Source organism: Heloderma suspectum, chromosome 4, assembly GCF_057233095.1.
Source record: "Heloderma suspectum isolate Gila_16-S chromosome 4, 16-S_ref, whole genome shotgun sequence".
NCBI classification, from domain to species: Eukaryota; Metazoa; Chordata; class Lepidosauria; order Squamata; family Helodermatidae; genus Heloderma; species Heloderma suspectum.
The window spans coordinates 313,149,956-313,177,645 of NC_139461.1; the positions used below are offsets into that span (position 1 = coordinate 313,149,956).

The 27,690-nt window shown below is 47.1% G+C and overlaps 1 protein-coding gene across 1 annotated transcript; it reads left to right on the forward strand.

The window, feature by feature from the left end:
* The first annotated feature begins 1,737 nt into the window (after window positions 1-1,737).
* Window positions 1,738-27,477, forward strand: LOC146349077 (BPI fold-containing family B member 4-like). The gene is made up of 15 exons (XM_084851827.1): window positions 1,738-1,849; window positions 3,861-4,347; window positions 5,868-5,972; window positions 8,945-9,088; window positions 10,618-10,678; window positions 12,187-12,247; window positions 13,567-13,658; window positions 15,781-15,993; window positions 16,410-16,463; window positions 18,041-18,211; window positions 21,379-21,446; window positions 22,025-22,067; window positions 22,848-22,911; window positions 25,875-25,951; window positions 27,115-27,477. The coding sequence occupies exons 1-15, from the start codon at window positions 1,738-1,740 to the stop codon at window positions 27,136-27,138; spliced, it is 1,776 nt and encodes a 591-aa protein (XP_084707953.1). The 3' UTR covers window positions 27,139-27,477.
* The last annotated feature ends 213 nt before the right edge of the window (window positions 27,478-27,690 follow it).

Genomic DNA, 27,690 nt, shown 5'->3' on the forward strand with positions numbered 1-27,690 from the left:
TGCCATTCACGTCCCAGTGGTTGGAAGTCCACCAGCAAAACCATCCCCCCCCCCCCCGGTCCATGGAAAAATTGTCTTCCACGAAACCAGTCCCTGGTGCCAAAAAAGTTGGGGACCGCTGCTCTAGTTCCTTCCTCTACTTTCTGTAGGAGGAAATTATCAGCAACATAAGTCAGGAATCTCTTGGAGGGGCCATGTTTTGCAGAATTTGCCTCCCCACAGATATCGAGGAAATTAAAGTCCCCCATTACTACTACATCATGCTTCCTTGAAACATTGGTTTTTTGCTTTTCAAAAGTTTCATCCTCATCTTATCCTTGATTAGGTGGCCGGTAGTAGACTCTGACCACCATGTTCCTTTTATGCTTTGCTCCATTTATTTTAACCCAGATGTTCTTGATGGATCTACCAAGCTCCTCCTCCTGTATTTCTGTGCAGAGATAGGTATTTTTAACATATAGTGCAACCCCGCCTCCCTTTCTGTTCCTCCTGTTCTTTTTGAACAAGTTATATCCTTCAATTGCTGTATTCCACTCATGGGAGTCATCCCACCAAGTTTCAGTTACACCTATCAAGTCATAATGTCCCTCCTGTATTAAGAGTTCAAGTTCGTTCTGTTTGTTTCCCATGCTCTGGGCATTAGTATGTAGACATCAAGGACCATGTGCTTTGTAGTCTGGCTTTCTTCCTACACGTTTTTGAAGACTATTATTCAGTGCTATTAGAGCTGTTCTCTCTGTTGCAGTGCATGAGCCTTCGTCCATTGTTACCCCGCACTTTACGTCTTCCTACCCCGTAGTATTCAGTTTGAAGCTCTCCTTCTGTGGCCAAACACATTCTTCCCAGCCCTTGTGAGGTGCAACCCGTCCCTTACCAACAGTCCATCTTCCAGGAAGTATAGCCCGTGGTCCCAGAATCCAAATCTCTAGTGTCAGCACCACCTTCGTGGTGCTGACAGTCATTCACCCGGAGTGTTTTTCTTTCTTTTTCTTGGGCCGGCCCTGCCAAAACAGTGCTCCTAATCTCCTAATCAGATCCATCTGGATAAGTTCTGAAAGGTGATAGGCGTTTGCACATGTAGTGTTCATAAGAGAAAGAGGATGCACGATCTGAGACCCAGGGAAGCATTCTTTTTGGATGATAAATCTTTCCCCCACTCCATCCCTCCTGCCAAGTGCAAGGAAAGGCATATCAGCATTCTGAAACCCGGAGTGCATTTGATATCTCTTGCTTAACACCAATTCCAGATTTACAAATAATTATTCACACTGCAATATGGAAGATACTTTGAAAACAACAACAGGACAACACTGAGCCCATTATCTCGATCTTCTTGGCACCAAGTTCTTGTCCTCCCACCACTCGCCACTGATATAAATGGCTGTTGCCACCTCCCCATTGGCAGAGCCAGAAGAAGGCAAGAGCAAGGAGGCTATGGAGAACTCCAAACACTCCCACTGATCGAGAATTAACTAAAACAAAGCCAAGCTACTCTTTTACCAATCAACCTCCGGAGGAAACACGCAGGTAAAACAGAGTAGGCTCTCCATATATGGGGTGAACTCCTTCTGCAGAGCACTCTGGATGGTGGTTTTCTTTTCTTTTATTACTGATCATTTCTGAGGTGCTTGAAATCCTACCATTCACACTAACCTCCCCCAATCTTACTATTGCCTGAGGAAAGTCTATTGGTGGTAAGAATTATGTTCCATCTCAGCAGGTGGAGGCCCTGTCAAGATGTTAGCAGTCCTGAGCGTCTCCATCTTCTGTGGTTTGCTGGCCCCATCGCAAAGCCAGTTGCTCCCAACAGATGCCGTCATCAGGGTCAATCAGGGTGTATTGCATAATGGTAAGTCAAAATGTACGAGCACTGGAAGGGACTACAGACTAAGGTCATCTAGTCTGATTTCCAAGTGAAGGCACCATCATTGTGCAAAACTCTGCAGACCAGTGTGTGCTGGTCTTATCAAAACTGTCTTTTCTTCCTTCAGAATCCCTTGGATGTTTTACCCAAGCAGGAATTTCCTAAGGAAAGAAAATTGTTCAGTGGCATCTTGAGACTAACATTTTAATTATACATGGCATGTATGTATACTAATCTGGAACTCAGTTCCAACTCAGCATTTGATGAAGTAGGTTGTTGTCCATGAAAGCTTATGCCATTTCATAATAAAAAGTTAGTCTCAAGGTGCTGTTGAACAAATGTCTTACATTTTATTATAGAAGACCAAGGCTTCAATCCTTTGCACACTTACTGGGTGTAAATCTACTGAATTCAATGGGATTTTCCTCTGAGTAGACATGTCTAGGATTGCATTGTGACACAGCGTTCATAATATAGCAATTTCCAGGTTTGCCATGAGATTTCACGTGGTGGTAGCTCCAAGGAAGACCATAAGCCGATCCACCACTCCTAAACTGGCATGTGGTTTGGATCGCAAATTCTACCACAAAAAAGGAATAGATTTACAGTGACAAGGAGCCTGCAAAAGAAAGAACTCTAGATGATTCACACAAGTGAGGCCAACCTAGGGCTTTGCATCTGGAACTTTATTGAGAATTCTTGAGGCGTCATCCAGTTTCAGATTGCCTCAAAACAATTTTCTCTAAAGTGAAATCTGGGAGAAACCTGGACCCTGTTCAGGTAATATTCACTGAGCAGCAGTCACAAGCCGTCTGTATGCCACACAGAGAATCAGCTGCATTCAGACTGTGCATGGAGGCATCCCCGAGCCAAGAGATGCTTGCCGCAGTCCAGTGAACCTGCTGGTACAACTGACTGTGCCAGAGCATGCAAGTTCACAGGGGGTTCATCCATGCTGGGTATTCCCATGTCATGCCATTTCTGATTTAAAAGGAATAAGTAGAATCGCCACTTACATTATTATTTTTTTACTGCATGAATACTGTATTGCATGGCTGGCAGAAATTCACTAGGGAAAACTTTTCCCACTGCTGAATCTCCAGTTCGGGAATGGCTGCTTTCAGACTGAATTTCTGCTTGCCAAGGAGAAAGCCTGGGGAAAAAACTAAGATCCTGAAATGCAGCTGCCTGTCTAAGGGCGCAATCCTATGCATGTTTAGACAGAGAAAAGGCCGACAACTCCCAGCATTCCCCAGCCCGCAAAGCGGGCTGGGGCATGCTGGGAGTTGTCGGCCTTTTCTCTGTCTAAACATGCATAGGATTGTGCCCTAAGACTCTGAGTAGGCAGTGCTGGGCTAGACACCCCAATGGTCTGACTCCGTGTAATATACTTAGGTGCCTCATATTGATCCCCACTGCCCCACAGAATTAGTCTGCGCAGGATCTTTTCTCTACTTATCCCGTCATCCTTTCTTCCCTTTGTTCAGAACACCTTACAATTCTGAGGTGCGTTTTACCTTTGTACCATAGCTGTTATATCCCTTCCAATTCACTTCTCTCCCTTCACCTTTCACACCCCATTGGCCCGTTTAGCTGAGTGTTGCTGTCTACACGGACTGGCAGAGACACCCCAGGGTTTCAGACCAGGGTCTCTGGCTGGCCACTGTGGGTGGCCCTTCCATTTGATCCGGCAGGGTTCTGCTTGTGCTCTTATGCTGTGTTAAGTGAGATGTTACGAGGCAGAACAACACAGACCTGAAGCCGCAGCCCCGGCCGCCGCAGCTCTGTGTCTCTTGCAACACCCAGTCCTGTGTGCAGCTATGAAGCATGCATTCAGCCTGCCATGCCCGAAAAAGCTCTGCTGGAGATAGATAGATAGATAGATAGATAGATAGATAGATAGATAGATAGATATACACACAAGGATATATATACAAGGATATATACCTTGTCCCCGTATATATCTACACTCACTTCTTGTGATTTGCTTTTGCAGCTGTCTCCAACTCGATGGCACAAAGCAACGCCCTCCAAGGCGCAATGAAAGAGCTGCCACTCGGCAACAGAGGTGGTGGTGATGGTGGTCTAGTAGGAGGCCTCCTTGGTGGTGGCGGAGGCCTCCTGGGAGGTGGGGGGGGAGGCCTTCTGGGGGGGGTCACTGCAGGTCTCCTTGGTGGCGGTGGCGGAGGCCTTCTGGGTGGCGTGCTTGGAGGAGGAGGAGGTGTTGCTTATGGTGGAGGGCAGGCTGCCTATGGTGCTGGTGACAACGGTGGTGGTCCAGGGGCTGGCGGCCTGCTGGGTCAGGGAGGCCTGCTGGGGAATGGAGGTCTGCTTGGCACCGCAGGAGTTCTTGGTGGTGGTCAAGGTGGTGGTCTCCTTGGTAATGGAGGCCTGCTGGGCAATGGAGGCCTACTTGGAGGAGGAGGCATCCTTGGCATCCTCGGAGAAGGAGGTTTACTCAGCACAGTCCAAGGACTCACAGGGTAAGGGAGCTCTGAGTTTCTCTCTCAATACTTGAGGCAATTAATCTGCAGACTGTATGTGAGCGGCCCCAGTTTAGAAGGACTTGTTAATGCAAAAGTTACCTGGGAAAGTTTCAAAAGCTCCTGCTACATGAATATGCGTTGGGTGTGTGTGTGTGTGTGTGTAGTGAGTGGCAGACCCTATGTATTTATTTATTTATTACATTTCTGATTTGCCCAATAATGAATGTTCTTTGGGTGGATTAGAAGCAATTAAAAGACTCAAATGCCACAGAACCGTTAAAAATATAAAATGCAATGCAATGATGGTTCCCCTGCTTTTTAGGCACATTTAGGCACGTTGGTCAGATGCAGAGCCCACTGCCACTGGCCTTTTCCCCGCCCCCATTTGTCTTTGTTGTCAGCACTTTGAATGTCTAGAAAAGACTAAAAAAGCAAGGAATCCAACCATGCAAGAGCCCTCTGTGCCTGCAGCTACCTGTGGGCAGGGGGATGGGGAGCTTTGTTCAGGCATTCTTATGAATGCAGGTGGGTCGGGGGCTGAGGATGCTGCTGCAATGCTGTACCCTGCCCCACATACACCGAGGTGTCTATTCTACATGTCGAGAACATCTGAAAGAGTCTTTTGTGTATACACAGCTTGAGGTAAAACTTGCGGGTGCATCTCCTAAGCAGTTTTCTTCACTACTCACACACGGTGGCTTCATTTGTCCCTGTCCCATCCACTAACGCATCTCAGGCAAAGAGAGCCAGTATGAGAAAATTCCAGCCACAAAATCATCGGAAAATGAAATATTATCTGTAGCAACTTCACAGCACCCAACATCCTGCCTCTAAGATCAGAAGTTGTAGTTAGGATTATAGGAGATACACGTTGCTGCTGCTGAAAATGGCAGCCCTGCATCTCCTCCTCCTTCAGAAGAGAGGGAGGGAAGAAGGCCTGGTGCTGCTGTTTTCAGTGGCAGTGATGCTTGTGCTGTAATAGCTTATTCTGGCTGAAGTGTGCCACTCAATAAATCAGGGATGGGGAACGTTTGGCCCTCCAAATGTTGTTGGATTGCAGCTCCCATCACCCCTCATCATTGGCTATGCTAGGTAGGGCTGATGGGAGTTGCAGTCCAACAACATCTGGAGGGCCATATGTTCCCCTCCATCCTAAATAATAAATGAGTGGGGGAATCCTTTTTGACCCAGATGGTCAGCAAATACCTGCAGCATCAGAAAAGGAGAAAGCACACAACATGTATTATAAATAGTAGAGATTCTATCTTGAACCCAGGCAGCAGAGTTTTGTCTACACAAGGTCCCAATCCCAGACGTTTGACTCAATCTACATGTATAAAAGCTGGTTGCCATTATTCTGTCATAATGAACAGAAGTCAGGATTTGACTGTGCAGAGAAGAGTGAGGTTTTTTCCTGATCTCCAGCTTAAATGGGTTCATGTCCAGTTTGTATCCACTGGTAGGTTGTAAGATATGGACTTCTCTGGGTGAGCTCACCTCCTGCTTGTTCCCCTCAGGCTACGGATTGTGGAGCTGACTCTTCCCAGGATCAACCTGAGACTCTTACCTGGAATTGGGATCCACCTGGATTTATATACCAGGGTTGCGCTCAAAGGGAAGAGGTAAGCAGGACAACTTGGCTCCTCCAACTCATGCAGCTGGAGCTTCTTCACTTCGGCTCGAGGTGCTGCTCCGACAATGGCTTCCCGAGGGTTACATTTGCCCAAAGCCTGGCTGCTTATTTACCATACAATCCAAGCCTCAGGAGGAGATACACCCTGTCAGCTGCTTGTGAAGGTGGCCAGAGTTTTATGTTTGGTGGCCTGCACCTTCTGAGCAGCCCTGCTCTTCATTCTGGGCTCACTCTGAGAAACGAGGAAGGCTGTCCTGGGACACAGTGGATCCCAGGGTCAGATTAAAGTTCAGTTTAATCTAGACCAAGAAATCCAGCTCCATGAGACCTTTTCCAGAGTGGATGCTCTGTACCCCAGGCATCCCAGCACTGACAGCTACTGCTTTTAGGATATAAAAAGATTATCTCTTGATGAGGACCAAACTCAATATGGTGTTAAATCCATCTTTACATTTGATGTTCATGGATTTATTTATTTTTTGCAAGTAGAAGCCATGGATTGGGGGGGAGGGGGAGTGGTAACTATTGGGACCGAAGCTGTGGGGGAGGAGGGTTTAACCCTTTCCTTCTCTGCTGTGATCCTGATGAACATTGCTCCTCCTGCTGTGCCATTTGATTTGAATAGAGAGGAAAGCCAATGGGGGATCTCTTCCCAGCGCAAATAGCAGCTTTAGAGGTTCAGAGGCAAAGGATTTCAGGGACATCTGAGACTCGGCACACTGAGGGCACAGTAGGGATGTTGGAGAAATCCACAACAGAACCAAATATAAATCCAGCCTGTGGATTCTGCAGCAGACTGGCTTTACCTCTGTTGGGCGGATTCTGCAGACTTGTGGGCCGTTTTTCTAATCTTTGGGAATTTTGTGCAAATTTCATCATTGAAAAATATGGGAAAAAAACCTGGCGGAAAATGCACATTTCTCCTATGGGCTAAAGTGTGAAAATCCATATTTGGGGGGGATTTGTGCATTTTGTAGAAATTTACACAAATTTGTATTTGTGCAAATTTGTGCAAATTGTGCAAATTTGTGCAAATTCAGAAATTAAAAAAAAACCCAATTCCATTGATGGACAGATGACGGAATGAAATGCACCTGACAACCTGCAAAACACAGATGGAACAGATTTTGCACAATCTGTACATCCTTAGTGCACACTGAATGTTTTTACAGGTTACCCAAGGCAGTGGCAGTGCTTGTTATTCTCTCAAGGTCCAGAGACAACTCTGCAAGGAGCAAGTATCTGGGACTTTTATAAGTAGGAATAAAGCAGGTGGGGTGGTATGATAGAGGTTTAGGGCACAATCCTATGGGGATAGGCGGCCACCTCCGAACTCGGAGGCGGCCGCCTATCCAATGCAGGGCAGGAGAAGCAGGGAGGGGATCATTCCCTCCCGCTTCTCCTGCCCTGCATTTGCGGCTAGGCGAAGGCAGAGTGGGGGAGGAGGCTGCTGGATGACACATAGCATGTGTCTTACTGGCATTTCCGCCTTCCCCACCCCGGAACACCTCCCGGAGCGCCCTGTTTTGGGTGCTCCATGCTTCTCTTCTGAGCACGGAGCACGGGGCTGTTCTGCGGAGTGCTCAGCTCCAAGGTCAGTTCTCCAGAAAACCACATATCCTATGGCCATCTAGCTGCTGACTAGCACCCATAGCATTGCTCCCTCATAAAATTATTAGTAAGGAAGTGGATAAAGAGAAGTTCCTCCCTGTTTCGTAATACTAAACTTCTAATGAACTTGGTTGGCAGTAGATTTGGAAGAGACAACAGAAAGTCATAGAATCATAGAATAGTAGGGTGGGAAGGGGCCTACAAGGCCATCGAGTCCAACCCCCTGCTCAAGGCAGGAATCCAAGTCAGAGCATCCCCGACAAATGGCTGTCCAGCCTCGTCTTGAAGGCCTCCAGTGTGGGAGAGCCCGCCACCTCCCTCGGGAATGGGTTCCACTGTCATACTGCTCTTAACAGTCAGGCAGTTTTTCCTGATGTTCAGCCGGAGTCCTCCTCACAGTCCTCCTCACAGAGTGCGTAATGAACCTATGGAACTTGCTGCCACAAGATGTGATGATGGCCAGTTAATGAGATGGTTTTAAAAATGAATGCATTCATGGACCACCCATTAGTGGCCATTGCTCAAGGTGGTTGCATAGACACATTGACATTTTCAAAGGCAGCATGCTGCCAAGCCTTGCTGGGGAGCCGGAGCGGGAGAGGGCCATTACCTTCATGTCCTGCCTGCTTGTCTTCCAGAAGCATCTGGCTGGCCACTATTGTAAACAGGATACTGGACATAGGGAAGGGGGAGAAATTAGTTCAGTTTGCATTATAATGTGATTTTGCCTACTTTTGCACTTTCAGACCAATATGTGAACTGAAAGTTTTCCTTCAAAATTCACAGTACTCCAAATTTTGCAATGGAGTTCTCCAGTCAAAATAAGCATACAAAAGTTTGTAGGGAAATGTGAACAGAAAAATTCATATATTAGTGAAAATAACATTAAAATGCATTATATTAGGAAGCTTGCTTGCAAAAATGTGTATGTCAGGGAAAATCATGTACAAAGATGCATGTATTAGGAGAAATGCACACAAAAAACTCATGGAAATTTTCAGGAGAGGTTTTCTTTAAAAAAAAATTCTTAAAATTTGGCATGACCCAAACTTAAGACTGGAAAATTAGAAACTGAGAGAAACCGAAACTGACAGTTTCATCCATCCCTAGCTGGACTTGGTTTCATCTGGCAGAGCTCTTATTAGGCTCGTCTGTTATCACTCGAGCAGTTTGCACACATGTATGATAAGAGGGGCTGAATGTAAAGCAGGAGAGGGCCAACTTGAATCTACACTAGTTTAGCCAATGTAGGTAATACACTCAACATACCAATGTGGGAAATGCAAAAACCCAACTTAAAAGCATCGTGAAAACCGTTCCATTGGACTTTTCCTTTTCTTTCTAATGCAGCCTCCTTGGTTTGCTTGACGTTGCGGTGGAGGTGAACATCACAGCAATTGTCCGGCTGACGATGGATGGCACAAGCTACCCCAAGCTGGTGATCGATCATTGTGATACCCTTCTCGGAGGCATTAAAATCAGACTCCTCAGAGGGTGAGCATTGTCCGCTTAAGCAGACTGGCCACAATTCCCAAGGCTTGCTGTATGGCCTTGGGAATGCTTTCTGCACTTGGTCTCCATATCTTCTTGGGTGTACATGTAGCTGGCGGGCTCACCATCTTCCTCTGATAGGATATGGCCCAAGGGATGCAAGCAACCAACAGTTTTGTGTCTTCCAAAGAAGTTTCCCTTTTCAGTGGTCTTGTACCATCTGGACTTTGACCTGTTTCTCAGGGCCATGCACCATTTGGATTTATTGTTTAATGAGACCATTTGTAATCCATTTTCAATCAGGATTCTCTCAGTAAGGTATACAAATTCAACAAAACTCAATGAAAAATATAAAGTAAAAAAAAAAAAAGAGGAGGGGAAAATTAAAATCATAGTGCCTGCATTAAAACTACAACGAAGAACAGTCTTAACTAGAGGTTAAGACTTACCTAAAGGGGGCAGACCCCCGAATCTGCCAGTCCCAGATCTGCAGATCTTCAAAAAACTTCCTTCACCACACCAATCGAATAGATGGAGGAAGCACCAAAAGATTCTCAATGACTCCTCTTGAAGAGTCTGGGCCAGGAGTGTCCTGGCCCAGAACATAAAAGGTTATAAAGGTAAGCAATGCACCAGCACCTTGAAACAAATCAACCAGCATTGTAGCTCAGTCAACACAGATGTTCTAGGCAGCTCATGCCAGAAATTAATCCATCTGCCACGTTCTGAACCAGTTGCAGTTTCTGAATCGCCTTCAAGAACAGGGTTCTCTTTTGGTCCATGCCCTGCCCCTGCATATATTTCCTGATTCACACCCTAGCATCCTCTACAGCAGAGGCAGGCAACCTGGTGCCCTCCAGATGTTTTGGACTACATCTCCCATCAGCCCCACTCAGCATGGCCAGTGGTCAGGGATGATGGGAGTTGTAGTCCAAAACACCTACAGGCCACAAAATTGCTTCTCCTGCTGTACAGCATTGAAAGGGATCCTGGATTGAAACTCTTGGGTTATTCAAGGCTGCTTCATTGGTGCCTGAAAAAGTCTTGCAACGCCCCCTCCTACACAAGAGTTGTTGGATGATGGACCTTAATGTCTCCAGACTTTGGAATGTGCTGCCCATCAGTATTTAGGGGAGGATCAGAGAGACAACTGGAAGCATTTTGCAGTTGGAAATTGGACACAGGTAAATTTTGACAGAGGCAGAAAGTTCACTGTTTTTAGGTAGAGTTGGTTAAATCTGGGGTTCAGCCCTGGGAGGCTGCAAGCTGAATCGGGGGGAATATGAAGGAGTGTCATCTGCTGTGCTGATAGATTGCTCCCAAAGTGCTCTGCTTGCCTTGCATTCTTGGAAATCCACAGATACCATCCATATGTCTTCAGAACAATCTGGTCAGAAGGAAATGCTGCCCTGGCCTTCTCCCTGCTCAGGGGAGTGGGAAGCACAACTCAGTTGGAGATGTAAGTGGAGTTTCTGGCCACTCACTCCCCTCCTCAATCCTTTGTCATTGTTGTCTTTCCCTTCTCTCCCCAGCCTGCTTCCAATTGTGGATAATTTATTGGCACGTGTCCTTAACAAGCTCCTCCCTGACCTGGTAAGTGTTGTGATCAGCCAAGATATGTCTAGCCATAAATGCAACAGGCTCTACTCATGACAGCAAAGGCCATATCTGGAAGACACACAGGTAACTCCCTCTTGCCAAAACCCTCACAGAACTACGGCATATCCTGCTGCCTTTCTCTCTCTCTCTTTAAATAATTCAAAGCTTCTTAAACCTTCTTAACACCTTTTCATTTTAATAATTAGTATAATATACATCATGATCCAGTAACCTGCATCAAATACAAAGGAGGTTCTGTAGATTCTATTGAACACTGTGCAATCTTCACCATTCATAATTTCCACCTAAAAAGCCAATATTACCAAAGGTATATTCTCATTAAACACATCAATTTCAAAACTTAATAAACAAATTCACATTTATCTATCAGTTCTTTACTCTTTAGCCCTTCTCATCCTCAGGAAAATGTACCATCTGTCTGTGTTTTACTATAGATAGATAGATAGATAGATAGATAGATGTGTGCGCACGTGAGCGAGCATGTGTGTAGCATTCTAAACTCTAGTTAACAACTCAGATATATATATAAAAAAGGCCCTGAACGTTTCCCCATTTTGTAGCTATCTCAGTTTGGGTACCTATTTAGCCATTTATTTTCCCATTTAAAAGTGTTACTTTTTTTATCTTGGCCAACTTTGGATGATTTTTCTCAGCATCCTAAACCATATTCCTCCTGCCCTCTCCTTGTACACTCACCTCAATAATTTCCTGGCTTGTATTAAGCTGGAGTTCCCCTTTACATCCTGACTTCTTATCATGTTAGATCCTGTTTACTATCTTAGGGAGCAATCCCATGCATGTTTAGACAGAAAAAAGTCCTACAGCTCCCAGCATTCCCCAGCCAGCACAAGAGTTTTAGGACCTTTTTCTGCCTAAACATGCATAGGATTCTGCCCTTAGTTTGTTAACTGACATTAAGCCAGAGTTTCCCGCTTAATACAAGCCAATCCATGCATTCATTTAAATATTTCTACACTGCCCTTCTGTCTTCTTCTGAAACTGCAAAGGTAGTTAACAACCCTTCTGTGATTTCATCAAGGCCTCAGTTTGGCTGGCTAACACATGGCACCAAAGGAAGTAAGAGAGTGAATTCGTCCAAACTATCAATCTGATGGGCCCCGAGCCAGTTTCATGCCTGGTGGAATAGCTCCTTCCTTCTCTCCCTCCCCTGCAATTGAAAACATTTGGAATTAAGCTTTGGGCCCTCCTGTTTTGCTGTATCAGGGCACAATCCACCAGGATGTTTTCCTGCACCGCCCCCATAGAAATCATTCAAGGCTTGCACACATGGGTTATGCCCTTAACTGGCTGTAGTTCTGGCTTGGACACGATGCTTCCCCCATGACATAACCTTTGATGAACCTTTTAAAAAGGCAAGGAGGGAACAGGAATAAGTGTTCGCACAATTGCTCTATTTGCTTTGCAAATTAGCTTCTTGACATTTTGCCACAAACGTCTCATTGGAATGTTGCATTTTCCAGCTTTGTCCAGTCCTCGATGTTGTCCTAGGTCTTGTCAATGAACAGCTGGGACTTGTGAACTGTAAGTTTCTGTTGCTGCTTCTGTCTGCCCACTCTTCAAAATCTCTCCTCACTTGAAGCACTATAACTGGCCTAAGGATGCCTCCCTAGCAGAAACAGAGACCAGTGGATAGGGATGTTGGAGAATTCCACCACGGACTCCAGTGAGGCCAGATTCTTTAGAATCCAGCCCCCTGGAGTCCGTGGTGGAACGGAGCAATCCCCCCCCCCCGCCACCCTGCGAAATTTCCCCAGGACGGACCCTACTTTTTGTCGGCCATCCGCTGCCCTTGTCTGCGGCCGCGAATGGCTGCCCCGGTCTGCGGCCGCCATTTCCCTCTCTACTTTAGCTGTGATAGGCTACATAAGTAAGTAAAATGGCTGCTACGCCATTTGCGTCCCTGCATTAGCCGTGATAGGCTACCTATATGTTTATCACATTTGCGGCCACAGCCAGGCAGCGGATGGAGGTCCGGCTGCAGGTGGTCCCAGCTGGCGGCTCTGCAGACTTGCCACGGAGTGGAGACAGCCAGGGAGGATTCCGGGGGGAGGAAGGGATCGCCTCCCCCCACCACAAAAGCCCTGGACCGGAATGGGGCTAGTAATCCGTACACCCCTACCAGTGGAAGGTCGCTGTCCCTCTTTCTGGCCCTGCAGCACACATGCCTGGGTGTGCGCCGTCTTGGTCTTCGCAGCGATAGATTTGAGTCAACGTTGCAGGGCACTGGCTGCAAGTAAGAATAGCCAAGTGGTAGTTCAGCTGAGGGAAGAGATGAGGGAAAGACTTGTAACGTCTTTGCACTTTGAAGGTGCTCTGTCAATGATTAATGATGACGTGACTGCATCTTCCATCCCCATCCAGCCTCTGGGACATAATTCCATACTGCAAAGGAGCTGGTTGACCCCCCGCATCCCCGCACGTCCACCACCACCTATCATAACATTTCATATTTATTACTCTCATCACATACGGATGAGGAGAATACGGGGGACTGAATTGCCACCTATCGATCCATTTTGAGTGAGGTAGTTTCAAAACTCATAGAATTTTTTGTAGACACAGAATTTACTTGGTCTGAATTTTGATCTTCTGGAGGTTTGCTGTGTGGTTTTGGGAAGCACGAGGTGGCATTCTGAAGAGGCTCCAGTTCCAGGGCTGGTACTTATGCAGACAAATGTCCTGGTGGGCTGTATCCTGCAAGGGCCTGCTCTGTCTGCACCCAGCCCACTGCTGCTCTTCATGGCACCCAGGATCTGGCTATCAGGGTGTGAAGAGCTAGCAGTGAACAGAAGCACGGGAACCCCTAAGTTCTCTCTTGTTGCCCTTCTCCCTTCCTACAGCTCTGGTCCCTCTGGGCATATTGGGGAGTGTCCAGTACACGGTCTCCAGCCTTCCACTAGTCACCGGACACTTCCTGGAAGTTGACTTAAATGTAAGTCCAAGTTTGCTGAAGGGACCTTGAGAGTGCAGCGGGCCTTGCATGGATTTGCTCCTGCTCCTTTCTCACTTCCGGGAGAGAGGAAAGTCAGTTTTTGCTGTCTGTGGATCCTACCTTGACTGTGGGAGTGGGCTTTGAATCTAGCTTTTCTAGGTCTATTCTGCCTGAACTCACTGGGGAGGGTGTTGAGTGGAGAGGACTGGGCTCTTTCTTATTCTGGTTTCCTAGCGTGGGGGGTGGGGGTGGGAGCAAAATATGAGAGAATGGAAACAGGCTGCAGGAAATGTGCACACACCGGGTCCAGGTCTTTGAGGGCCCCTGGGCAAGCCACCCTCCAGGGGCCCCCTCCCTCAGTTGGAGGGATGTAGGAGAAATCTGTTTGGGCCGTGGGGTTCAATTCATTTTCCTAGGCTAACATCCCGGACTTTGGGTTCCATTCCAGTGCTTGACTCCATCTGCAGTGAGTCGGGCCAGTTCGTGTATTTTCCAGGAATTTTGTACTTGGGGGGAGGGTTCTGCCATTTGCGCACATTTCTGAGCAATTTTTTAAATTACGGCTGAATTTGCACAAATTATGCAAATTACAGCCAAATCAATGTAATCTGCATAGATTTGGGTGTGATTTTCACAAATCTGGCTGTGATTTGCACGAAACTGGACATAATGTGTGAAAATTTGAGAACTTCCCAAAAATGCACAAAAAAGTTACTGGAGTTCGGGGAACAGCCCACAGCTCATCTCACAGACGCAGAGCGAGTCGTGCGTGCCACGGAACTCGGCCAAGCCAAAAAAGAACTGGATTTCCCCGTGACAGACATCCCTACCCTCAGGGAGCCTCCCTTCTCACTGCCATTCTCACCAGCTGCTGCCGCTCTGCATCCTCTTTTTCATCACTGCTCCCACTTGCTTGCCTGGCAGGCAGAGAGTCCATCAGCAAGCAGGCAGGGGCAACCCCTGCTCCTTCCACGCACCACCACATCCTCTGGCCCAGAGCGAGAGGGAGGTGAACAAGCTCTGTCCTCCAGCACCTTGCCACTCATTACCTGTTACCATCTGCTGCCTGTGGCAGCTGCCTCACTAAGCCTACTGGTAGGGCCGGCCCTATCAACCAGGTGTACCCCTGATGCAGGCCCTAATTGGGTGTGATGAGCAGGAACAATTTAGGGTAGAGATTCCCAGTCTCTAAACTTTCCTAAATGAAGAATGGCAGGTCTGACTCTGACCTCATCCCAGGTACCATGCATCCCAGCCTAGATGCACTCCATGGCATACTTTGGCTTGGGGTTTTCCACACTGCCCTTCCCCCAGGAGCAACAGGGGCTTCCTTCTGGCGAAAGGGGAAGCATGGAGCACTGCTGGAAGAGGGCAGTCATAGGCCAGAGCCACAGAGAGGTCAGATGATGCCAAATTATTCCACATGTTGAAAAACCCAAACAGGCTGTGAAGAGCTCCAAAAACATCTCTCCAAACTGGGCTAATGGGCAAGAAAAATGGCCATTCCGGCCCGCTTAGGGAGCAGGAGAAGCATTGCTTGCACACGGTTGATACGAGGGAGAAAATGGGATTTGGGGGCCGTCATGGATTGGGGCAAGGGCTCATTTTTCTACGAAAGGGGTGCAAGAGAGAGTTCTGCATCTCAGCTGGGAGCTGTCAGTGGAGCTCATCGCACTCTGGCCACTGGGGCAACCCCAGGGCTGGCTGGGAGCATCTTTGACGCCCCAAGAGGTTGTGTGGCCTGATCACAGGGCCTGTCACGCCCGAGGATGCTGACAGGAAGTGCCTGGCTGCATTCAGCTGCATGGGAGCCTCCGCATTTCTGCAGAGGGTGATGGGATGCACCTCTCAGATAATCCATGACCTCATTTGTGCCCTTAAATTTTGGCAGCTCCAGCCAAAAGCTTGGGTTGACTGTGCAGCTGGGCCAGCCCGGGAAATTCCATTCTCAGTATTATGAGATGAGTGCTTCCTGCCATCTTTATAAGATTGCCTTCGAACCCATCCTCAGAACAATGATTCCATCACTAAACTAGTGGAGTTCAAGGAGACAACAAAATGAAACTGCTGGAATTTGCTGGTATTTGCTGGAAGCAGCAACTGTCTTGTCCCTTTCTTCTAGACTGTAGTTGGGCAGGTGGCTGGACCCCTCCTTGACTACCCACTGGGCAAGCCAGAAGCTGTCCCCTTGCCACCACGGGTGCCCATGCCTCCAATGCCTCCAATGGCCGATACAACCAACTCCCAGCTGGGGCTCTCCGTGAACTTCCTCAGCTCTGTCATTGCTGTCCTGCAAAAACAAGAGGCTCTGAACATTGACATCTCAGATGGAATGGTGAGTTGGGAGGTTGATGCTCAGTGGAGGATCCCGGATACCTTTGTAGCCTCCAAGCCAAGATGGGAAGCTGAAGGCACAGGGGCAAATGAGAGCCTTCAGCATGTCGGACAACCGCATCCTTCATTTCCAAATAGAGATGCTCACACCAGAGCTACCCTCTGACCTGGAAATGACTGTGCCGAACTCCAAATGTATCATGTCTGACTGTGGTTTCAGAATTAAGGGCACTCTCTATAGGCACTCTCTTATTCGCAGTTGCCAGGCTGAGTCCTGGCACTGAAAACAGGCCCTGAGGCTAAACCCTGGAGAGCCCTTGTTCAGATGAAGTCTGATGTAGCCAAGGAATAAAGAATGACCAGCTGGAATGTCCATGCTTATGTTTTGTGCGTTTTCTTTTTTTCTTTCTTTACCAGTTCCCTGAACTCCCTCCTCTGACGACCTCAACTCTCGGGGCTTTGATTCCTGCGGTGAGTCCGCTCCACTGAGTCTGGGTCTGAGCCAGTACTTTGCACAACTCCGTTGGGCACGGCTGCAAACAGCTGCTGCACAGGCAGTTCGGTGTGCTGCATTATAGTTTTGCCTCTGCAGCTGAGCTTGCAAATCGAGGCAGGCAAAGGTGCGGAAAAGTCGGGAAATGAATGGTGTACGAATTCCATGAGCACTGAGCAATAAGGCGGTTTTAAAAACGAATGCAGGATTTCTCCTTGCTCCTGCATGAATATAAATAACAATTGCAACAGCAAGCATAGACAATGAAATGAAAAAAAAAAACCAAAACCTGCTTTGCCCCAAGGGTCCATGTCAAAAAATGACTATACAGACCAATAAGGGAACCCCACCAAATATCCCATGATATAACGAATGTCAAGCAAAGAATACGCCAGCCTTTCCCAACCTGGTGCTCTCTAGATGTGTTGGACTACACCTCCCATCATTCCCCAGCCACCATGGCAAATGGTCCAACACATCTGGAGGGCACCAGGTTGCTAGTGGGGTGGGCTTGCAAAAAGCAATAAGCAAGCCCACTCACCAGCAACCCAGCCCAACATGAATACTTTCAATTCAGCATCATGCTCGTATCCACTTAAGAGATATCTACACTCGCACTAGTTTAGCAGTCATTTCCCCTTCCTAGAAATACCTGGAATTATAGTTCCCAGGAGGAAGAATTAGGGGCCTGTAAGAGAATTCTCAGCCCTGTCACCAAACTACAATTCCCAGGATTGCCTGGGTGAAGCCATGACAATGTGAAAGAAAACATCCATAGGATTATGGCATGGATGAATATCTGAAGCTGCCATTGGTCCATGTAGCCCAGTATTGCCTACTCTGATTGGCAGCAGAAGATCAAGACCTTGGGAAGGGATGTGCAATGTGCTCCTAAGCACATGAGCTCAGGAGTAGGTCCAACTGAGCTCCTTGACACTTACTCCCTAGTAAGTGTGCTTTAGATTTCTGGCTCAGTTAGTTATTTACAGCATTTCAACGGCACCTTTCAACCGTGTGGTTCTCAAGGTGGCTGGGACACTGCCGTTGCTCTGATGCATCTGAGAAGTGAACCTGGGGCATTGCTAGGAGCTGACCTTCAGCCTGCAAGGCGTGTGCTCTCCATCAAGCAATTGCCCCACATGCCCTTCGCTGCACTCACAAGCTTGCATCCCTGTTGTGTCCATATGAGATGGGTCTAGTCCAGCCTCTTCTCTCCCATAGTGTCCAACCAGATGCTTGCAGGAAGTCAGCAAGGAGGGCGTGAACTCAACAGGCCTCTCATGCAGTCAGTCCCTCAGCACCTGGTCTCCAGATTGCAGCAAATGCTGCCTCTGAATCTGAAGGTCCCATTTCACCATCATGGCTGATAGCAATGTATCTCCCTCTCCTTGCCCATGAATTTGGGACCCAGATGCATTTGCCCCCGAAAGGGAGTGCCTGGGGTTCACAATGGGCTGGAGAGACATGCCAATGTGGCCCATAGGATTCAGACTAGCAGGTCCCTGATGCGGGCCAACACTGCATTCTCCACATCTTTCCTCTGGACGATCCACAGGTGTTCCAGATGTTTCCGGAGCCACGGTCCCTCCTTCTGAAGGTGTCTGTCCCTGAGGTTCCATCTGTGAAACTGCAGAAAGACAAGGGCCTGATCCACCTTATGGCTACTTCTGAAGTGCTGGCATCCCAGCCAAACAATGCCTACCAATCCCTCTGTGTCCTAAACATTGTGAGTATTGAGAAACAGCCATGGAATTACAGAATCTCTCCCTTTCATGTGGCCCTCTTGATCTGAGTGTGTTGCCGGAGGGGTGTGTTTCCTGATTGTAAAAATCTCTCGCAGTCCTTTATCATCCGATTCGCTGAGCAAAGGGAACACCGGCTGGGTCAGATGACGTTTCAGAGCTCCAGTCTGGCCCTTTTTGTGGAGTTGTTGTGCTGGTCTTGCCTCCTCCCTCTGTGCAGGGTCTGTACATACGTGGCCAGTTCCCAAGATGAAGTCCAGGGAAGCCTCTACATGTAGGACCTGATGCACATTGGCTGATATGCCATCCTCACATGGTGGGTGGAGGCGGAGCTGGCACATCGGCTCCACAGATGGGCCCAGACCTCTGAAGCAACATCCAAACCTATATGTTTGGGACACGTATCGTCTGGGATACAAGCTCTGTGCTTCGGACTCCAGCTGAGAAACGTAGCTGTGGTGCCATTGTAATCGTGGCTATTGGCTATTTATTTAATTAGACCATTGGATGGGAAGCAAAGTGAACTGGTCACTGCCAGGGAGGCCATGCATTTCACGTTAGATGGGCAGTGCAAGTCTGGTCAAGGAGTGACTCCTGAGTCCATGAGTCTGAGTTAGTGGGCCCAGACTAGGGATGCTGGAGAAATCTGCAGTGGACTCAAATGAGGCTGGATTCCAAAGAATCCGACCTCCAGGGCACAGCGGACCAGCCGGACTCACCTCCATGTCCACAAGAATTCCCATGGGGTGGTTCTCCAGCTTTCTAAAAATCATGATGGGCTACTGGCAGCTGCCATTAGCTTACTGCAGGAAAATTATAGCCATAAATAGCGTATTGTATCATGCCATTTGCAGCCGAAAAGCACTTACTTTTACCGAAATACAGCTGTAAACAGCTGCAATTTATGTAAGTGCTTTACAGCTACAAATGGCCATTCACGACTGTAATTTTCCCGCGATAGGCGAATGGCAGCTGCCATTAGCCTATTGCATCTTTTAGAAAGCTGGAGAGCCACTCCACCCACTCCAGTGGATGCGGCAGGGCTCCGGAGAACTCTGCAGGGCCCCAACCAGCCCAAAATCCTAAAAGATGATGCTGTTAAAGTGCTGCATTCAATATGCCAACAAATCTGGAACACTCAACAGTGGCCACAAGACTGGAAAAGGTCAGTTTACATTCCAATTCCAAAGAAGGGCAACGCCAAAGAGTGTTCAAACTACCGCACCATTGCGCTCATTTCACATGCCAGCAAGGTGATGCTCAAAATCCTACAAGCTAGGCTTCAGCAGTATGCGAACCGAGAACTACCGGAAGTACAAGCTGGGTTTAGAAGAGGCAGAGGAACTAGAGATCAAATCGCCAACATTCGCTGCATCATGGAGAAAGCAAGAGAATTCCAGAAAAACGTCTATTTCTGCTTCACTGACTACGCTAAAGCCTTTGATTGTGTGGATCACAACAAACTGTGGCAAATTCTTAAAGTGATGGGAGTACCAGACCACCTTACCTGTCTCCTGAGAAACCTGTACGAGGGTCAAGAAGCAACAGTAAGAACCAGACATGGAACAACCGATTGGTTCAAAATTGGGAAAGGAGTACGACAAGGCTGCATATTGTCACCCTGCTTATTTAACTTATATGCAGAGTACATCATGAGAAATGCCGGGTTGGATGAATCACAGGTCGGAATTAAGATTGCTCGGAGAATTATCAACAACCTCCGATATGCAGACGATACCACCCTAATGGCAGAAAGCGAAGAGGATCTAAAGAGCCTCTTGTTGAGGGTGAAAGAAAAGAGTGCAAAAGCTGGTTTGAAACTCAACATTAAAAAAACTAAGATCATGGCATCTGGCCCCATCACTTCCTGGCATATAGAAGGGGAAGAAATGGAAGCAGTGACAGATTTTACTTTCTTGGGCTCCAAGATCACCGCAGACGGTGACTGTAGCCATGAAATTAAAAGACGCTTGCTCCTTGGGAGGAAAGCTATGGCCAACCTAGACAGCATAGTAAGAAGCAGAGACATCACCTTGCCGACAAAGGTCCGTCTAATCAAAGCTATGGTTTTCCCAGTAGTAATGTATGGCTGTGAGAGCTGGACTATAAGGAAGGCTGAGCGCCGAAGAATTGATGCTTTCGAACTGTGGTGCTGGAGAAGTCTCTTACGAGTCCCCTGGACTGCAAGGAGGTCAAATCAGTCCATCCTAAAGGAAATCAACCCTGAGTGCTCATTGGAAGGACAGATAATGAAGCTGAAGCTCCAATATTTTGGCCACCTAATGCGAAGAGAAAACTCCCTGGAAAAGACCCTGATGCTGGGAAAGACTGAAGGCAAAAGGAGAAGGGGACGGCAGAGGATGAGATGGCTAGATAGCATCATGGATGCAATGAATATGAACTTGAGCACGCTCCGGGAGAGAGCGCAGGACAGGAAGGCCTGGCGTCCTATGGTCCATGGGGTCACAAAGAGTCGGACACTACTGAACGACTGAACAACAACAACAACAACAGACCCCCCACCCCGGACTAGACATGGGGGATTTGCCCATCCCTGGCCTGGACTCTCTTGAGGCTTGGGGTGGGGGTAGGGATGTACGAAAGTCTAAAATACGTCTACGCTATTTGTGTTCCCCTTATTTTTGCCGTAGTCTACGTAAATGTTTACGTCGACTAGACGTGCCAAAATAAGGAACGCAAATGGCGGCGCCCATGGGTGCCGCCATTTGCGTACGTGCAGTGTTTTGTTTTGTTTTTTTACTCAGCTGTGATAGGCTACATAAACATTTACGTAGCCTATCACGGTATTTTTTTAAAATCTAGCCATGATAGGCTACGTAAATCTTTACGTAGCCTATCACGTTGTTTTTTGTGTTTTTTTTAAACTCGGAAATGGCGGCGGCGGCGGCTGCTGAACTGCCGCCGAACTGCCGCCGGAGCCGCCGCCAGGGAGATTCGCCCAAGGTTAGTCCCGTCCTGGGGGGGGGGCGGGGGCCAGACCGTTTCGCCACTGATTTCGGGGGGGCGAATGCGCTGGCATTCGGCCTCCCCAAGATTCGTGGCGAAATTCTCTGACATCCCTAGGTGGGGGGGAGAAATCCAGCAGTGGTGTGATTAAAGGAATGACTGGATGAGCCCTTTTTCATTATAGGAGAGTACTTTGTTTGCCAAGTTTTCTGTTGAAGACAACAAGCTGAAAATTAGTGTCGAACTTGAGAAGTAAGTAAAGCTTCTCTTAACTTAAAAGTTTCATTCTTTGGCTCATACATTTGCCTAACGGAGATTGGTGGGGGGAGGCAATGAAGAAGGATCATTTCTTTAGGTGAACGTTTATTATCTCCTGCCTTTCCATTGCAACAGAAATAGCCAAGGCTACTTGCATCAAAGTTTAAACTATCAATCTAAAGCACCAAACCAAAACAAAAATCTCAAACCCCCAATCCCGCCCCCAAATTAGTCACAAACCCAAGTCAGTGAGGGAAAATGAAACTGGACATCAGCCAGACCAAAGGCACTGATTGCCCCCATGCATAGGTGTGCTGGGAAAGCTCTCCCCTTCTTCCGACACTCCTCTGAAAAGATGCTCAACAGCAGGGGAGGAATTCCTGGACTGTGTTCCCTCTCCAGGAGAGAGAAAGCTGGGAGAGGCCTTTTGCATGTGACCCTGTTCAAGGCCCCCAGTTCTGAATATTTCTGTGTGTGGATCATCCCTCATTGGAGCCAGATGAGGTCACTGATAGAAAGAAACCTGTAGGTTTACTCTGATTCCCCTTTGATTATTTTCTTTATTTCTGCAGGACCCACCTCTCACTGGCTTCTACGAACGTTGGGAAATTTGATGTAAGAATATGGCTTGGTTGAGCAGTCGGGTGAGGGAAAGGGGAGGTCTGCCTTCAGGGTGAGATGGGTCGCTGACAACCAAGTCATACCATGTGCCCAAAGAACATCTCTTCCTGCTTCCTCCCATGCTAATGCAGTGGAAGCAGAAGGTGCAGGCAAGAGGCGCAGAAGCCAGCAGTACGAGGCAAGTCGCTAAAGGCGTAAGCACATGTTAAGCAGACATGAGTCCAGGTTTTCCACCAACTGTACATTTGACATGGAATTGCAGCCTATCTTGGCTCTCTAGTGCATCTGTTTGATGCTGTGATGGATGCATTTCCAAACATGTGTTTGCCTCATTACCACATTACATTGTTAGGTGTACATGTCTGCCAAATGTAATGTGTGAAACCACGTGAGGTTTTACAAGCACGTCGTTCAGTTAACAGTGCACATGTCACATGCAGTGGCTTGCCTTTCATCATGTCTAAAACACCTGACACCATACTGCAAGTTCAGAGGGATATTTAGCATCAGTCTTAGAATTCTTTTCTCTGTGGCCAAGGAAGATAAAGCACATCTGGATAGTAGGGAAGATTTGCGACCAACTGTAATTCTTGGGGTTCACTTCAAGTGCAGACATTTGTAGCCAAGAGGGAATGCCAAGCAGAGTGATTTAGAGTCTGTCAGGTTTAGAGTAAAGACATAATTAAATCCAGAGAAACCCCATGATGGGGCCCTTGCCTGTTTTTCAACCTTGAAGAAGCCAGGGCTGTTAAACCCCTTTTCTTGTTGATGCAGGTCTTGCTCATGGAGGGATTAGTTAGCAAGATTTTTGATGTTGCATTCCTTCCAGCAATGAATGGTAAGGACATTCAAAAATTACTATTTAACACTCCGGCCACTTTCTTTCATGCCCCAAATGAAACTGCATGAAAGTAGGGATGGCCATTTGCAAGCCCAGCAGTGGGCTTTTTCCTGGAATCTGGGAACTTTCCTTGGATTTCTTTTCCCTTGTGGATTCAATTTGAATAACGTGCACAAATTTCAGCCACAATTTGCATAATTTGTACAAACTGCAGCCTTAATATGCTTATTTGCATAAAAATGCAGGTGCAATTTGCACAAATTAAGCATATTATGGCCGCAATTTGCACAAATCACACAAATTGCAGCTGAAATTTGCCATTTCATAATTCAAAAACTTATGCCATTTTCGTAAATCTTGGTTAAGGGGGGAAACTCTTGAAAATTCACGAGCTGGCCCAACTCAATCTGCATCAAGTTGGGCCAGCTCACAGGTAAGCAAGTCAAAGTCCAGGGGGCTGAGCTGCTAAAAGCTCAGCAAAATCTACCCCCTGGATAGAATCATAGAATCATAGAATAGTAGGGTTGGAAGGGGCCTACAAGGCCATCGAGTCCAACCCCCTGCTCAATGCAGGAATCCAAGTCAGAGCATCCCTGACAGATGGCTGTCCAGCCTCGTCTTGAATGCCTCCAGTGTGGGAGAGCCCACCACCTCCCCAGGTAATTGGTTCCATCGTCGTATTGCTCTTACAGTCAGGAAGTTTTTCCTGATGTTCAGCCGGAATCTGGCTTCCTGTAACTTGAGCCCATTATTCCGTGTCCTGCACTCTGGGATGATCAAGAAGAGATCCTGGCCTTCTTTGTGACAACCTTTCAAGTACTTGAAGAGTGTTATCATATCTCCCCTCCGTCTTCTCAAGGGTAAACAGGCCCAACTCTTTCAGTCTCTCCTCACAGGGCTTTGTTTCCAGTCCCCTGATCATCTTTGTTGCCCTCCTCTGAACCCTCTCCAGGTTGTCTGCATCCTTCTTGAAGTGTGGTGCCCAGAACTGGACACAGTACTCCAGATGAGGCCTAAATGGATGTCGGAGGATGGATTCCTCCAACATCCCTACATGAAAGTTCAGGGCAACCCCAATTAGGGATGTACAAGAATTCATTCCTTTCCACAAATCATGCTAACATGTCCCGTGTGCAATTCCAGATACGAACATGAGCAGGAGCACTTTTTATTGAGAAATGCTTGCAAATTCCTCAATTTGTGATTGCATTAGAAAAATGTGTATTAAAAAAAAAATGTGCTCTTTGAAATGCATTCCTCCTGCCCCCAAATAAGCATTTTCACACTTTTGTCAATGGGGAAAAGTGCACACTTCTAAAATAATATGCAAGAAATGCAGAGTTTCCCCATCTGAACAAGCTGAAAAATGGGCCAAAAACAAGGGATGCGAGCCGAAACAAGGTTCAAAGTGAATTTTGGAGGCAAAAATCCCTAGCTCTCCTATCCCTAGCCTCAATTCCTGATGGAACACCTCTCCTGACATGAAGCTACCCAGACACTAAGATCAACATCTGGGGCCTTCCTTCACGTGCCTCCTCTGAGTGGTGGCCCCCTGACTGTGGATTGAGCTCCCCACTGAGGCCTGCCTGGCACCAACGCTGCCATCTTTTTTGGCGCCAGGTTAAGACCGCCCTCTGCACCCAGGCATTGAATGGCACTTAATGACATATGATGGGGTGCTTCTGTTGGCTGTCTGAACACGTCTGTTACTGAAATTTTAAACTGAATTGTTTTTAACTATTTAATTAAATTTTGCATTTTAAAAACATTAGATCAACTGCCACTGCCCAAATATTTGAAATCGGATGGAAATGAGGCAGAATGGTGGGGATGTTATAGATAACCTTGATAGTCAATTCCAGAAGACTAATGGCTTATTTGAAGTGATGGAACCGCACCACCAATGAGAGAAGTGGAAAAATAAAATAAGAAGTGGATTGTTGCGCAAGATGTTTAGAAATGCAAAAAACAAGATTGGTTTTGCTTTGGGCAAAATTGGGTGGCAGAGACCAGAACAAGAGATACGTGGGGCTGCCTTTGAAAACTTTGAAAACAAGAGATACATGGGTCTGGAAACTTCAGCTGGTCCAAAATAGGGTAGCAAGATTGTTAACAGGGACTGGCCTGCGAGCTCATATTGCACCAGTACCTTTTCAGCTGCACTGGCTGCCAGTCCATTTCCGGGCCCGACTCAAAGTGCTGGTATTAACATTCAAAGCCCTTAACGGCTTGGGGCCAAGTTATCTGAAGGATCGCCTCCTCCCATATGTGCCTGCCCAGACCTTAAGATCATCCTCAGCGGCCCTTCTCCGTGAGCCCCTGCCAAAAGAAGGGAGGTGGGTGGCTACTGGAAGGAGGACGTTTTCTGCTGTGGCACCCCGGCTGTGGAATGAGCTCCCTAGTGAGGTTCGCCTGGCGCCTACACTGTATTCTTTCCGGCGCCAGGTGAAGACCTTTTTATTTTCCCAGGCATTTTAGCATTTTAGCTTTCTAGACTTTTAGCTTTGCTGATTTAAATCTGTATTTTAATCTCCTGCACTGCTGCTAGGTTTTATTCTGGTTTTATTCTGTTTGTACTGTTTACTGTGGTTTTAATGTTCTATATGTTTTATATTGTTTTATTGTGTGCTGTTTGGCTTTAATTTTTGTGAGCCGCCTGGAGAGCTTCGGCTATTGGGCGGTATAGAAATGAAATAAATAAAATAAATAAGGGGGGAAATTATCCAGTTACATCTCCCAACCCCAACCCCAAATCCACTGCCTAGCATGTGTATATGCCAGTTTAAGATTAACACTTCATGCATCTGATGAAGTGGACCGTGCCGGGATAAACCTGTTAGTCTTTAAGGTACGGCAAGGCTCACTGTTGTTTTTACTGCAACAGACTAACACAGCTACCCTTCTGGAAACAGTTTCCTCTTGAAGCCAGAAGATTAATCCTATTTTCTTTCTGACCACAGCTGTGTTAGGCGGGGGCGTCCCCCTCCCCAAGCTGCTGAACATAGACTTCAACAACGCTGATATTGATGTCATTGAAGTAAGTGCCCCAAGTCTGAACGTACGGTATTCACTCGCACAACCTATGTCACTGCAGCTTCAAGCTGGCTCACACAGAAACATTTGCCATTTAATGACTCCACCGTTGCTTTATAGCTGTGCATTCCCACGAGTGCTTTTTGGCAGAAAAGCAATCAATGGTTTTAGAGGTAATCAAGTGATGACGACACACATGTGTCAAGGGGCAATTGCAGGCTTACACTGCTGACAGGGCTGTCATATCACGTCAAATGGAATGCAATTCAGTGGTATCAGTTCACAAGTTCAAGCTCATTTCAAACATTCAGTGAATGCCCAGGAGGGAGCAAGATCACATGTGTGGTCCCATTTCCTTCCTTCCTTCCTTCCTTCCTTCCTCACATTCACTGTTGGTCCAAAAGGGGCTTCCATTTTCAGTCATCAAGCGTGCAGTAATCGCGTGTGGAGGGTTGCATATACATGTGTGAACCAGTCTTTTCTCTTCTGTTGCCAGAGCTGAGTTTGGAAAATGGAATTAAAAAAGCACGTTGGGCACAGAGACTTTAGGAACTGAGAGAGGAATTAAGGGACAGTGTATGCACATGTCCGGAGTCCTCATGCCTGGAAGATCTGACTGGAATGGGGCTGTTCGGCATTGGTGCATTAGCACAATTGTGTGATCAAAAGCAGTAAGCCAGATCCAGACTTAGCTTTACTCAAAGAAGACCCATTGAAATCAATGGGACAAGTTAGTCATGCCTAACTTAATTCCCATTGATTTCAGCAGGTCTGCTCTAAGCATGAGTAAGTTTGGATCCAACGCAGTAACTTCAATGCTCTAAACACATATTTTCATAAAATAAATAAAATCCACTCCTCTGTAGTTAGGCACAATTTTTTTGACATTTGTTGCGCTTGCACCATTAAAAGTTATATGGACATTACTAGGTAGGGCTCTTCAAAGCAGTGAGGGTTTAATCTAAGGCACGAGTATCCCAAGATCTCAGTCCCAGAGCCGCTTTCTCAGTGACATGCCTTTTGAACATGCTGGAACATCATGAGACGAGTGGGCCGTGTTGTGGGACTACACTGACATGGGTGCCAGGCAAAACTGGATTGTCAAAGAAATAGAGACTAAAGCTCCTGAATGAAGCCCTCCTGGTTCTTTCTCCTTTTTTTTGTCAGGATCTGCTTGTGTTGTCTGCATGAGTCATTGAAGAGGTGCAAAGTGGAGCACAAGGAGAAAGCGTCTGGAGCACCATCCTCCACCACATCGCCCTCCAGACTGAATATATTGGAAGTGAGCCTTGCTCCTTCCAGGCAAACACAAACCTGATTTCAGCTGCAGGTTGATTCAGACAGGAGTTTGTTTCCCATAATTGATTCAGCTGTGGCATTTTCTGTGTGCAGTAAGCTTCACTGTCGCTTTGTGACTTTCCAGAGGGTGGGCCTGCAGATTCCTGCACATGTGCACATGCACGCGCACACGCACACACACATCGCATTTCTTGTCTTATCCTTTTTAATAAACATTTCTGCTTCCACTGCATTTGGAGTGACTTGAGTCTCGTTAGATTTGGCTGCAAAAAACATCTGGTAGTTAAGAGAGGAGAAGGCGGAGGAGGAGGAATGAATGAATGAATGAATGAATGTGTATTATGTCTGTTGAGAAGACGATCAACGGGCCGATCAGAGCTCCTGATGGAGCTCAGGTGTAGAGACACAAATCAAAGCCACACCTTGCGCTTTTGCCTGTCCTTG

Excerpts from the sequence above, each read along its gene's own strand:
- LOC146349077 (XM_084851827.1), top strand. The coding sequence starts at position 1,738 with ATGTTAGCAGTCCTGAGCGTCTCCATCTTCTGTGGTTTGCTGGCCCCA. Across the intron at positions 16,464-18,040 it reads TCGGGGCTTTGATTCCTGCG|GTGTTCCAGATGTTTCCGGA; the intron begins GTGAGTCCGCTC and ends GACGATCCACAG. Across the intron at positions 18,212-21,378 it reads CCCTCTGTGTCCTAAACATT|GAGAGTACTTTGTTTGCCAA; the intron begins GTGAGTATTGAG and ends TTTTCATTATAG.